The 13,928-nt window shown below is 37.6% G+C and overlaps 2 protein-coding genes across 2 annotated transcripts; one reads left to right on the top strand and one right to left on the bottom strand.

Annotated features, from left to right (window-relative positions):
- Window positions 1-10,369: 10,369 nt before the first annotated feature.
- LOC145063789 (uncharacterized) lies at window positions 10,370-11,231 on the top strand. The gene is made up of 2 exons (XM_079011371.1): window positions 10,370-10,432; window positions 10,566-11,231. The coding sequence occupies exons 1-2, from the start codon at window positions 10,370-10,372 to the stop codon at window positions 11,229-11,231; spliced, it is 729 nt and encodes a 242-aa protein (XP_078867497.1).
- A 755-nt stretch (window positions 11,232-11,986) lies between these two features.
- LOC145063783 (uncharacterized) lies at window positions 11,987-13,069 on the bottom strand. Its single transcript, XM_079011366.1, has 2 exons — window positions 12,535-13,069; window positions 11,987-12,468 (listed from the first exon to the last, which is right to left on the bottom strand). Exons 1-2 carry the CDS (start codon window positions 13,067-13,069, stop codon window positions 11,987-11,989), a joined length of 1,017 nt encoding a protein of 338 aa, XP_078867492.1.
- Between the last annotated feature and the right edge of the window lie 859 nt (window positions 13,070-13,928).

Below are 13,928 nucleotides of genomic sequence, written 5' to 3'. Positions count from 1 at the left end.
AATACATACCTTGTTGTTGCTTGGATTCCTTCAAGACTTTGTGAGCCTAGCACCCCAAATGGTGTGCCTCAAATGCTCACACAACACCACAAAACTTGGAATAACTTGAGAGAATACTTCTAGTACTCAAAATCGGTTATGCCCTCTCTGGTAACCTTACTAGGTCCGATTTCACTAGCCAAAGGGTCCCTTTTATAGTGGCGTCACAATTATGGTTTTCACATGAATACTCTTAATTGTCATGACTCTTCATTTCTCATGACCCATGGGTTTGTAACTCCCATGGACTATCCATGGAGCTCCAAATGGTTACATCCATAACCCATAAACCATGGATCATTAATCCACCATAAAAGATTTGATGATTGTCATAATCAACCCTATATATTTAATTAGTCTCACTTTGATCACCAAATTAATACTAGATTAATACTTGATCAAATACTAATTAAATAATACTATTATTAATATATTAGAACTTATAATATATTAATAACCATAAGTGCCATATTCTCTCATTTAGTCTATCCAAGTATTGCAATGCCATGCAACCCAAATGGACCATGTCGGGTTGGATCAAGTACATACCAAATAAAGTTATGGACTTAGACACTATATCCAACAGTCTCCCACTTGGATAAGTCTAATAACTATATTTGCAAATATGAATTCAAAATCCGACTAGCAATCGTAGCTCTTTCAAAGTCTCTCGGAACTGAGTTGATGATGATACGCCATTTAAGATAAGTGATCATATAATCCACTACTCTCATGATATCAGCCGGACAAACACATGGAACATGGTCTTACTTATTGTCCAGCATTTGTTTCTCGATCTCCGATTTGTTTCGACATAGAACTAACTTGAACACATCAATTAGGTTCTGACCGGGCCCGGTACATAGGTCAAAACCAAATCATCGAGGGGCCCATTTGTTTCTCGATCTTTTGGTTCTTTTGCCAAAGCAACCGCACTTTCACTGCCACAAAAAATTTCCATTGGCTCCTTTATAGCTGGTACAACTCCAAGGTCTTCGATGAAGTTCTTTAGCCATATCGCCTCTTTTGCTGCCTCGCTTGCTGCTATGTACTCTCATTCACAAGTCGAATCAGCTACTGTCTCCTGCTTGGCACTTTTCCAAGTAATTGCTCCTCCATTTAGGATAAAGACCCAGCCTGACTGAGAGCGGAAATTATCCCTATCAGTTTGAAAGTTAGCATCACTATATCCTTCCACTCGCAAGTCATCACTGCCTCCGAGGGTAAGGACCCAGCCCTTAGTCTCCGCAAATACTTGAGAATGTTCTTTACCGCTGTCCAGTGTGCCTTGCCAGGGTTCCCTTGATATCTACTGACCATGCTCAAAGCAAAGGCCACATCAGGGCGAGTACAAGTCATAGCATACATGATCGAGCTTACAGCGGAAGCATATGGTATCTGACTCATTTCAGCTATCTCAACCTCTGTACTCGGACTCTGAGTCTTAGTTAGCTTGGCATTACTCTGGATTGGTAATTCTCCTTTCTTGGAATCTTGCATACTGGACCTCTTCAGTATCTTATCCACATAAGTACTTTGACTAAGTCCAATTAGTCTCTTACTCCTATCTCTCAATATCCTTATCCCTAGGATATAGACAGCTTCCCCAAGGTCTTTCATAGCAAAACACTTCCCAAGCCAGGCCTTAACCTCCTGTAAAGTTAGGATGTCGTTTCCTATGAGAAGTATGTCATCCACATACAACACCAAGAAGCTAACTATGATGGGTTTTGGTCATAAGACATCCTATGTGCTCATACAAACCCTAATGCTTGTATCTAGGTTTCTCTATTGTACATGCTTTGAATCCAAGACTATAAACCCTAATTCTAGCATATGGAAATCGATATTAACATATAATTAGGTTTAAGATATTACCTTGATTGTTATGTAGCAATAACAATCCCAATTCCTCCTTGAATTGACTTTGGATGGCTTAGAGTCACAAGTGTCACTCCTCTAATGGCTTACAAACACCAAGAGCAAATGGAGAAGATATAAGGAGAGAGGGGAGGTATTGAATTCGTTCCTAAGAAGCCTTAGGGAAGGTCTGGCCGAATTCATGAGTCAAGGGGTGTTTATATAGGTGTAGAGATACGGTTTCAGTCATTATCCTTATCTAGTTGCTTGTCCACCAAGCAACCCATAAGATAATCCTTGAATCCTTATCATAGTTGAATTCTAAGGCCTTATCACCTTAAATTCGTCCAACCTATTAATAAGATAATCCTTACCTTATTTTGTAACTATCATAATTACAATTCAGCGCCTCTAGTTTAATTAATTACACTTGACCATAAAATTAATTCTTAATTAATTATTGACCAATATTAATTAAACAAATATGATTTCTCCTTTAATATATTATTCTTATAACATATTAATAAATCATAATAACCTCTCTCTATTTATTTCTCCAATCAAGTTGCTTTGGTGAAGGCAACCCAAAAGGACCATGCACCATCGGGTCAAGTACACACCAAAATAGTTATGGACTTAGACACTAATCCAACAAATTATGCTCCCACTAGCCCTGACATACACACAAGACTCATCCTCACTCCTAGAAAAGCCAAACTCTTTGGCTTTCTCATCAAAGCAAATATTCCACCTGCGAGATGCTTCTTTCAATCCATAAATAAATTTTTCAAGCTTACACACTCTATTAGGGTATTTTGGATCGACAAAACCCTCTGGCTGAGCCATGTAAACATCCTCAGCCAACTTCCCATTAAGGAAAGTGGTTTTGACATCCATTTGCCATATTTCATAGTCGTGAAACGTAGCTATGGCTAACAACACTCTAATAGACTTAATCTTAGCTACTGGTGAGAAGGTCTCATCATAGTCAACTCCCGGAGTTTGAGTAAAGCCCTTTGCAACCAGTCGCGCTTTATAAGTGTGTACTTTCCCATCCATTTCGGTCTTCTTCTTGAAGATCCATTTCCACCCAACTGTCTTACGACCTGGTACATTGTCAACCAAGTTCCAAACTTGATTGTCATACATGGACTGAATCTCGCTGTCCATAGCCTCCTTCCATTTCGCAGACTCAGGGCCTGCCATGGCTTCCTTATAATTATTAGGTTCATCCAAATCTATCAGTGTACTATCACGGATAAATGTATCACCTTCAGTGGTGATGTGATAACCATAAAAAAATTCAGGTGCGTTCCTCACCCTAGTGGAATGTCTTGGAGGTACAGACTCGTCTATCGGCTCAACAGGAGTTTCCTCCTCGGGTTGGCTGACAGTATTTGAGGTTCCTTCACCACTTGACTCTTGAAGCTCTTCAAGGTCAATTTTCCTCCCACTGTCCCCTTGGCTTATGAATTCTTTCTCACGAAAGACTCCTATTCTTGCTACAAAGACCACATTATCACTGGGTCTGTAGAAGAGGTAACCACAGGATCTCTGTGGGTAGCCGATGAAAATACACCTCTCGCTTCGGGGTTCAAGCTTGTCATGAGTCTCACGCCTCACAAAAGCTTCACAACCCCAAATCTTGATGTGGTCCAAATTGGGCACTTTCCCAGTCCACATCTCGTGAGGTGTTTTGGCAACCTTTTTAGTAGGGACTAGATTAAGGATATGGGCGGCAGTCTCTAAGGCATACCCCCAAAAAGAGATTGGTAACGAAGCTCGACTCATCATGGAACGAACCATATCCAACAAGGTTCGATTGCGCCTCTCAGCCACACTATTCAACTGTGGTGTCCTGGGAGGTGTCAATTGTGAGACAATCCCACATTCCTTAAGATAGTCAAAAAAACTCAATGCTAAGATACTCTCCTCCCCAATCGGATCGGAGCATCTTGATGTTCCTGCCCAATTGATTCTCAACTTTCTGCTTAAACTCTTTGAACTTTTCAAAGGTTTCTGACTTATGCTTGATTAAGTAAATATATCCATATCTACTGTAATCATCAGTAAAAGTCACATAATAACGATTAGCATCCCTTGTAGAAACTCTTAAGGGCCCACATACATCCGTGTGTACAAGGTCCAACAAACCTTCACCCCTATCACAAGTACCTGTGAAGGGCGACTTTGTCATTTTTCCAAGTAAACAAGACTCGCAACTATCATCTGACTTGAGGTCAAATGATTCCAAGACTCCAGCCTTTTGTAGTTGGCCTATGTGCTTCTTGCTAACATGTCCAAGACGACAATGCCACAAGGATGCTTTATCCAAGCTATCAGAAGAATCAATATACAACACATTATTTCTTAGATTGTCTACAACATTCACGGCTTCATATACACCATCACAAGGTATTGCTTTAAAGTAAAATACATCATTGTAATAAACATTAATAGCACCATTTTTATTATCAAATGAAAATGTAAAACATTGTTTGTACAAGCCATGAAAAGAAATAATATTTCTCGCCATTTCAGGCGAGTAACAACACTTATTCAAATCTAACATTAACCCATTATTAAGCAATAAAGAATAAACTCCTATCTTGGTAACAGGTGATGCTTTCCTGTTGCCCATGACTAAGTTTATCTTCCTGTGCTCTACTTGCTCACTTCTTCTTAGTGCCTGCAAATCAGTACAAATGTGAATACCACACCCTGTATCAAGCACCCAAGAATTAGCATTAGATGAGTTGTTAGACAATATTGTGTAAATACCTGCATGGGTGGGTTTAACCTTCCCATCCTTTACATCTTGCAGATATTTGGCGCAGCTTCGCTTGAAGTGTCCCTTATCTTGGCAATAGAAGCGCTGTGCTTCCTTTGGGTTCGAAAAAGGAGTAATGGGACCTTTCTTTGTCCCACTTGAAGAGGAACCATCAAGAGTCTTACCCTTGTTACCCTTTGAAGGGCTTTTCCTCTTCTTACCCTTCCCTTGCCCAGTTGCAAGAACAGGGGCTGTTAAAGGAGTAGAAGTAGCAACCGCTTTACCCTTAAGGCCATTTTCAGCTGTCCTTAAGAGTCCTTGAAGTTTGCTAAGTGTGACTTCCTCCTTATTCATATGATAAGTCATACGAAACTGATCTTAACTTGAAGGTAAGGAATGGAGAATGATGTCAATCGCCAATTCCTCAGGGAAGTCAACATTGAGCTTTAGCAACCGGTCAACGAACCTCTGCATCTTCTGCAAGTGACCAGTGATGGGTTCACCATCCTTCATCCTTGCGGTTATCATGGAGGAAATGATTTCATACCTCTCTTGACGCGCACTCTGATGGTACCTTTCCATCGGATCTAGGTGCATCTCATAGGGGTAGAAATCTTCATAAGTTTTTTGGAGTTCCGGAGTCATTGTGGCCATCATGATGCAGGACACCTTGGTGGCATCCTTCTCATGCGCAATGAACTCCGCAAGGTCTTATGGAGTAGCAGTGGCTTCATTAACAACCTTAAGCTCCCTATCAAGGACATATTCTTTGTCCTCATAGCGGGTAATCATCCTGAAGTTTCTGATCCACTCATTAAAGTTGGATCCATCAAAGATGACCTTACCACACAAGTTCATTAGGGAAAAGGAGCCTGTAGGGTTTGAGCCAGCAGCGTTATTGGAAGGCATCTGGAATAAAAGGAAGATAAGTTTCATTAGATTAAGAATCCTTAATAAGTCACCCAAATGAAATATTAAGGCTAGGATCCAACAAACTAATTATAGGTGGAAGAGGGATGTCGTAATCCACACTATAAAATATTTGAAGGTAGGTAAATGACGATTTACCAATTTCCACCATAAGAACGAAATATTTTATTATTAGGTTTTATTGGTTTTGAAACTCCTAGATCTTTTGAGATACATTGAACTTTTCAATAGCATGTTTGAATCTCGAATGTGCCCTCTCAAGTTTGTGACTGGGATGCGGAGGATCACAAACAAGGTGTGAATAACCATACAAATTGACTTGGTATCCTTAACAATATTACCTAATCGATGTGCCGGTTAAACACACACGCTCCACCGATCTATAATAAAGTCAAGTTACCCTTTGCCACTCTTACTAGTCCATGTTAGTGTGCCGGTTAACCACACACGCACCACTAACGACTTGGTAAGGTACAAAGTGTAATTTTAAGGGCTAGCACCAATTTCACATTTTCCTAAAGTAACTAAGATTGGGAATTTATAATGTATAGTTACTTTATAATTCATTATACTTTTAATGAGAATTTAAAGTCATATCCTACCCGTTCGGCTAACGACCCTCCACCGATCAAGGAAGCAGTGGGTGAGAGTGGACACCCATTAAGTCACCATTTTATAGGCAACAACCTTATACCCCCCTTATAGACCGGCTTCGTGAATGAGGCCTACTAACAGTAAGAATGACATATTCTTATACATATCTATATAATAAAATTATAATAATAGTATAAGTGTTGATTTTTAAACCTTTTAAAAATCTAAGGTTTAATTCGGAATTAAAGTATTAGAGTGTAAGACTTTTCAAATTCCAAAACCTGAGGGCAAGAATTGAAACTATTCCAAGTCTCTTCAATTTTGTAACTTATGAGTTTTAATGGTTCATAAAAATGAAGAATATTCATTTTATGAAACCTCTTTAGTTCTTTAAACACAAATTAAAGAAGTGACCTTTGGTTATCCATAACTTGAGGACAAGTTATGGACACTATCAATACAATTAAGATCAAGAATTAAACACACATGGTGGTTACACATAATTCCTATGATCTTCTAAAAACTCATAAGAGCACAAATTCATGTCAAGCAATTTCAAGAAATCATAAGAACATATATAATACTTTGAAATTGTTAAAAGTCATGTAAAATGAATTAACATAATCATTATCATTTTGAAAAACAGATTTTACAAGTCCAAAACAGATTGGGATAATGATTCTAATCTATTTCCAGCAACAATAACTCGAAAAATTTGCCCAGCTCGATCCTACTCGGCGAGTGCATTATCCTACTCGGCGAGTAGGATGAATTTGTTCATGGACTCGGCGAGTCCTCCCCATGGACTCGGCGAGTACAGTCGTCAGAATGCAGAATTTTCGATTTTCAAGCAGTTTTGCATCAAGTATACAGAAAACAATCCTAGGCTCTGATACCACTGATGGGTTTTGAGCAATATAACACTTCCTAAGTGTACATGCAACCCTAATGACCTTGAATCTATGTTTTCTCTATATACATGCAAATTTATTTTTCAAGGTTATTTCCTAACTAGCATGGCATGGGGAATATATGAAACATAAAAACTAGTAGAAATACATACCTTGTTGTTACTTGGATTCCTTCAAGACTTTGTGAGCCTAGCACCCCAAATGTTATGCCTCAAATGCTTCACACAACACCACAAAACTTGGAATAACTTGAGAGAATACTTCTAGCACTCAAAATCGGTTATGCCCTCTCTGGTAACCTTACTAGGTCCGATTTCACTAGCCAAAGGGTCCCTTTTATAGTGGTGTCACAGTTAGGGTTTTCACATGAATACTCTTAATTGTCATGACTCTTCATTTCTCATGACCCGTGGGTTTGTAACTCTCATGGAGTATCCATGGAGCTCCAAATGGTTACATCCATAACCCATAAACCATGGATCATTAGTCCACCATAAAAGATTTGATGATTGTCATAATCAACCCTATATATTTAATTAGTCTCACTTTGATCACCAAATTAACACTAGATTAATATTTGATCAAATACTAATTAAATAATACTATTATTAATATATTAGAACTTATAATATATTAATAACCATAAGTGCCATATTCTCTCATTTAGTCTATCCAAGTATTGCAATGCCATGCAACCCAAATGGACCATGCCGGGTCGGATCAAGTACATACCAAATAAAGTTATGGACTTAGACACTATATCCAACACTAACCATGTATGCATACTATCATATACTGGCACATACACATAGCAAACATATCTATCTCGTTGACCATCAATCATAGAGTTTCACTTGTAACTAGAGTATCGACCTAACAGGTCACTAACATACCAATCCTTACAGATCATAAAAGCATAACATACTATCTATCCTAATTCCGATTCTAACAGATCAGAATCATATGTAGCATACCATAACAACCGATCACCGATCTCTAGTATAACAACCATCCTAAACAGGATAAATTCTAACAAAGCAATAACATAATACCCATCCTAAACCAGGTTGAAATCTAGCATGGCAATAACAAAGCGACCATCCTAAACTAGGATGTAAATCATAAAGGGTTGGCCTTGGTACTGTAGACCCTATCGATATAGTGAGGATAACTCACCTCGCAGATGTCGATTGAAATGCAAACTCCAACTATCGGATCACTTGACACCGGCTCCAACACCTATAACCATAGCACAATATACTCATAAGTTCTTACCCTTATAAGACACCCCATAATCTCTTAGTAATTCCTGATCAAGGTCAGAGTCCTCAGTCAAGGTCAATAGTTCATGTTGACCTCAACTCGCCGACTGCACTCAGCCACTCGCCGAGTCTACGGAGCACATTCCAACACACCGAGTCATCGGAGTGACTCGTTGAGTTCCTCCAAATCCCGATCAATCCTTAAGGGACACCCGTCGAGTTTCCTCCTTGCAACTCGACGGGTACACACGCATGCCTATCCAAGGGAAAAGCCATCTGACTCGCCGAGTTGTTCTTCAACTCAATGAGTTTTATGGTGATCTTCATCGGACTCGCCGAGTTCAATGACCATCTTCATGTGACTCGCCGAGTCACTCTTGCAGTTCGCCGAGTCCATCTAGTCCTCTTACCATACAGACTTGTTTTGAGCCATGTAGTGGCTCCAAATCATAGATCCAAGCTTCTAGGGCATACTTACCACATAAAGTTGCAAACTTTACGTACATGCATGGTTATAAAGGCTCCAAATGTCTATTTTAAGTTCTTAATGGAGCTTCTAGTCTCAGAGGGACTTCAACCACAACCAATATAGCAACTTTATGACTCTAGCACCCAAGGAGGGTCCAGATCTAAAGTTACAACTTTAGATCTAGCCCATAGCTCAACATCCCAACTTGAATATCCATAAAAAAAACCCTAGAACTCAACAAGAGAAAAGAAAAGGAAGTAAGAATGGCACTTTGATACCTTCAAAAGATGCTAGTTGAGGCAAAACCCGTTTCCCCCTCCTTTCTTGCTTCAATTTCCTTTTCACTCTTAGCTCCAAAATCCTCTTTTTCCAAGCTTCAAACCCACACCAAGGCACACATACACGAATTAGGGTTTATAAGGGCTCTCAAAGACTGTAAGGAAGCCCAAAGGAGGCTGAGGCTCCTTTAAATAGGGGTGCAAACCCCGGGATTTAGGGTTTCATCTGCCAGCTCCTACTCGCTGAGTCCCAATAGTGGACTCGCCGAATAGGTCACTAAACACGCGTTCTCACCCCGCTGCTATTCGACAAGTAGGTCAACCAACTCGTCGAGTAGAGCTTCATCCAGAAATTCTTAATTAATTAATACCTGAGGATCGGGGCATTACAGTAACTATGATTAATTTTTAAAAACATAAAAGGACGGGTAGTTTGATTTTGGATCAACAAGAAATGTAATTTACTCAATATAAAGTCAAATTTATACACGTCGGATCAAATTCCACAAAACCATTTTTTTGGTTTAATCATTGAAAAAAGTTAAGGGAAAAACAATTCTAAATGTAGGTACTAATCTTTCAGAATCGGTTTTCTCACATGACCAACTTTATGTCGTATTATCTAAAGGGATATGACGTGCCAATACAAAATTATTAGTGGACGGTGACGAACAATTCAACGATAAGGAAGTCTATAAATCAAATGTGATATATATATATATATATATATATATATATATATATATATATATATATATATATATATATATATATATATATATAAAGAAACTTTGCACGATTAATAATGCACAATCAATCATATGTGTTCAAGTACATATCTAAATAATCTCAAATTTTCGTTTTAATAACTATTATTTCGTTTTTGTTAGCATGACTTTTATTGATAATAGTTTAAATGTAGTAAACTATTTGTGCAAAATAACTAATCGGCTTTAGAAACTAATTTCTAAAAGAACAATTTGTACTCGTCGCTTGGCACGGGTAAACGACTAGTATATATATCCACGAAAAGAAAGCTTGTGATCATTTTTTAACCTGTTGAGCCACTCTGATTAAGGCGGAGAGTAGGAGTGACTTGGGTGTGTGTGTATATATATATATATATACACACACACACACCCAAGTCCCTCCTATTCTCCGCCTTAATCAGAGTGGCTAATAGGTTAAAAAATGATCACAAGCTTTCTTTTTGTGGGTTTCAAGGAACTAGGCTTAATTCGCTTCCTATGGGAATTATGAACTGGTGGGCGAATTCTAATTTTGGTGTTGATTACGTCAAGGCAAATTGCCGATCTGGGGTAATATGTGTTGTTGGAACAGGTGCTATTTTCAGGAAATCGCTATCATAAAATCGAGATTTTTCATGCCAGTGGTTGATTATTGGAAGGCTTATTAGGTGAGACTATCTTGGTAAATGTTTACGTCCCTCAGGCTCCATCGGAGAAGAAGGTCATGTGGAATGATCTTTTAAATCTAAGATCGAGACCCGGAAATTGGGTTATTTTCGGTGATTTCAATACAATCAGGAGAGTAGAGGAACGATTTAAATCTACTTTTTGTCCTAGTATTGCAACCGCTTTCAACAAGTTTATTAGGGATGCTGGCCTTCTGGAACTCAATATGGGTGTACGTAAATTCACATACTTATGTAATGATGGGATCAAGTTGAGCAAACTTGATAATTTCCTTATTTGTCCCAACATCATGAACCCTTTTCCTTCGGCCTCGGTCATTGCCCTTCCTAGGGAATATTCCGATCACTTGCCAATTCTCCTTCGCCCATGTTACTTGGACTTTAGACCTCCGTCTTTTAGATTTTTTAACTCGTGGCTTTACACGAGTGAGTTTGATAATATTGTTATTGACGCATGGAACAATTTCAATGGAAGTGGGGCTGCGGATAGATATCTATCTGATAAACTCAGAGTCGTGAAAAAAACCATTAAGGCTTGGAGACATGTGGAATTTGAAAAGGAACGCAAAGAACTCATTGATCTTAAGAAAAGTATTAACCAACTTGATCAGGTGGCTGAAGATAGATTGTTATCTTCTGATGAAATTGCAAACTGGAAGGACAGTAAGGGGTGTTTGTTTTGAAAGTGGTCAAATGTCTTTTGTCTTTTTCCATGTCTGTGGAAGAAGATGTGGACTAAAAGTCTTTTTTTATGTATTCATACAAAAAGTCTTAATGCAAAAAGATTGTTTGTTTTTTAATTAGAATGAACTAAAACTTAAGAGATCTTGTAATAAAGGAGATCAATTAACCATATTTTTTTTCTCATATTAAAATACGGATAATTCACGAGATCAATTAACCATATTTTTTTTTCTCATATTAAAATACGGATAATTCACGTTGGTTTTTAATAAATTGAAAAACTTATCAATTTAATAATATTTACCAACAATTTAATAGATTTATAGTATTTCGTAAGAAAATATTAGATAATATGAAAAGCAACATAAAAATACACATTAGATTTTTTCTTAATAAAAATTGTATACTTACACGTTGCCACCCGATTTGCATTAATTTCCATTGTTCAACAACAAAACCGATATTTGAAATTAATGTTGAAACAACCAAAGCTCAAATGCTAAAAACTCAGCATCTCATATATTACTAATCTATTAAAATTTATATTTGACTTGACTTTGCCAATAACAATTTCATATGGTTTCAAACATATAATATTTTTTAAACATTAGATAAACTATATATATTTCGATTCAAACCGGAAGGCAACTTACTTATTAAAGTTGATATTTTTAAAACATAAAGGATTGTTTTGATGATAGTCTTACAATATTAGAACTAAATTCACAAAACTAACATATTTTTATGAAATCATTCATTCTACATTTCGCATTAACTGGTCAGCAATTTGATCTCGTAGATGAACCATATATTCCCGGTCTCTTGCACTTCCGTGTGGTTGTACCTCATCCACGTCATCCTCCTCCTCATCATCATCATCATCTCGTACATTGTTGCTTTGAAGTGATACATCGACTTGATTATATTGAGAAAAATACTCATCACTTAATCCATCTTTTATTATATAATTATGAAGCGCAAAACATGCAATGGCGATGGTTCTTTGTGTAACCAATGGAAATGGAGCCATTCTCTTCAATATTGGGAAATGTGCTTTCAAGAGACCAAACGCACGTTCAACGACATTTCGAAGTTTTGCATGTGAGTGATTAAATTTTTCCTTGTTGGTTAATGCACGTCTTCGATGAAAATCTCCAAGCCAATATTGCACATTACGATAAGGAGCCATAAATCCTCGGGTGTGTGTATACGCAGCATCACAAAGATAATACTTATCTGTAAATATAAGGAAATAATTAATTTTATAAAAAGTAGAAATATTAAAATGAAAATGTAAAAAACCTGGCGGTGGAAATGGAAATGGTGCATCTCGATCTGTTAAAGCTTCAAATAATATTCTTGAATCATGTGCTATCCCTTCCCAACCAGCCACGTCAAATGTAAAAATCATATTGAAGTCGCATATTGCCAATACATTTTGATAACAGTCGCCTTTTCCCCTTCCTCTATACAAATGTTGTTTGTCGAGAGGGACAATAGCATGTACCAAATTTCCATCAAGTGCACCAACCGCTCCTTTGAAAATCCTTCGTAACCTCCTATTATGTCCCGGAACGTTTGGATTTGGATTAAAGGAAGTTGGTACTATTATTTCATTTGCGAACACCATCATTTTATCCAATACTTCGTAAAAATACTTATGAATCGTTTGTTTTGAGTGTTGAAATCTACGTTTGATGATTTCATAACGTTGATTGTGACCGATCATCATCAAGAACACCGTCATCTTCTCTTCAACCGATATATGTTTACTATCCTTTAACCAATTTTTTACTCTAAAATGTGTGCAAAGCCGAACATAAGAACCACGTGACATACGTAAGAGCTCAATGCATTGGTTATTAGTTCCTTGTAATAACTCTAATGTGAATTGATGCCCAGACGTTTTGGAGGTATTATCTCGCATTCTTTTCAAACCTCTTCTCCAAAAAAAAAAAGTGAAGATACAAATTCATAACAATTAGGAGGCGCAACTTTTTATCGTAATCCATTGTGAACCTGTTAATCCAGAACACTTGTTAAATCCCAATATGCTAAAGCAAAAAACATAAGCATTTGTATCATATTCAAAGCACACATTTTGTTTCAAATAAGCATATAATCTCAATACTAGCAATATTTGTGTCAAATAAGTACACAATCATTCAAATGATAGCAAAAAACATAATGTCCAACATAAGTTCAAGAAACACATAATTGTTCAAAGTAAAAGAAAAAACATAAGCATAAAGACTACTTAAACATCCCTAATGTGGTGCCAGTCATCTTTATCCACCCTTTTAAGACCTCGGGTATCGGTGGCAGTGTCATCCATGCCTCTCTCATATTCATGGACATTCCAAAAAGGTGAAAGGCTGCCAAAAATATAGGATCCATTGGGTCTAATCCAACTAGTTTCAACCTCTTATAACATTCTTCTACTGTTGGCCCTTCCTTGCTATTCACCAAATGTTGCAGAGCTTTTTGCATATCAAGACTCAACTCATCAAGACTAACAGAGGTTTTAGAGGCTTTATCTCTATCGGTCCTATCAGTAGAAGCATCACTAGTTTTAGCCCCTTTATCAGGCCTATCAGTAGAAGCATCAGTGGTTTTAGCCCTTTTATCGGGCCTATCAGTAGAAGCATCAGTGGTTATAGCCTTTTTATCGGGCCTATCAGTAGAATCATCAGTGG

Source organism: Lactuca serriola, chromosome 1 (assembly GCF_051521515.1).
Source record: "Lactuca serriola cultivar US96UC23 chromosome 1, Lser_US96UC23_V15, whole genome shotgun sequence".
In the NCBI taxonomy this organism is placed as follows: Eukaryota; Viridiplantae; Streptophyta; class Magnoliopsida; order Asterales; family Asteraceae; genus Lactuca; species Lactuca serriola.
The sequence above is the reverse complement of the archived record's forward strand: the minus strand, read 5'-3'. Positions and strand labels throughout refer to the sequence as shown.

Coding starts and splice junctions, on each gene's coding strand:
- LOC145063789 (XM_079011371.1), top strand. CDS start 10,370: ATGAACTGGTGGGCGAATTCTAATTTTGGTGTTGATTACGTCAAGGCA. Junction 10,433..10,565: donor AGGCAAATTGCCGATCTGGG/GTAATATGTGTT, acceptor TACGTCCCTCAG/GCTCCATCGGAGAAGAAGGT.
- LOC145063783 (XM_079011366.1), bottom strand. CDS start 13,069: ATGTCACGTGGTTCTTATGTTCGGCTTTGCACACATTTTAGAGTAAAA. Junction 12,469..12,534: donor ATTTCCATTTCCACCGCCAG/GTTTTTTACATT, acceptor TTATATTTACAG/ATAAGTATTATCTTTGTGAT.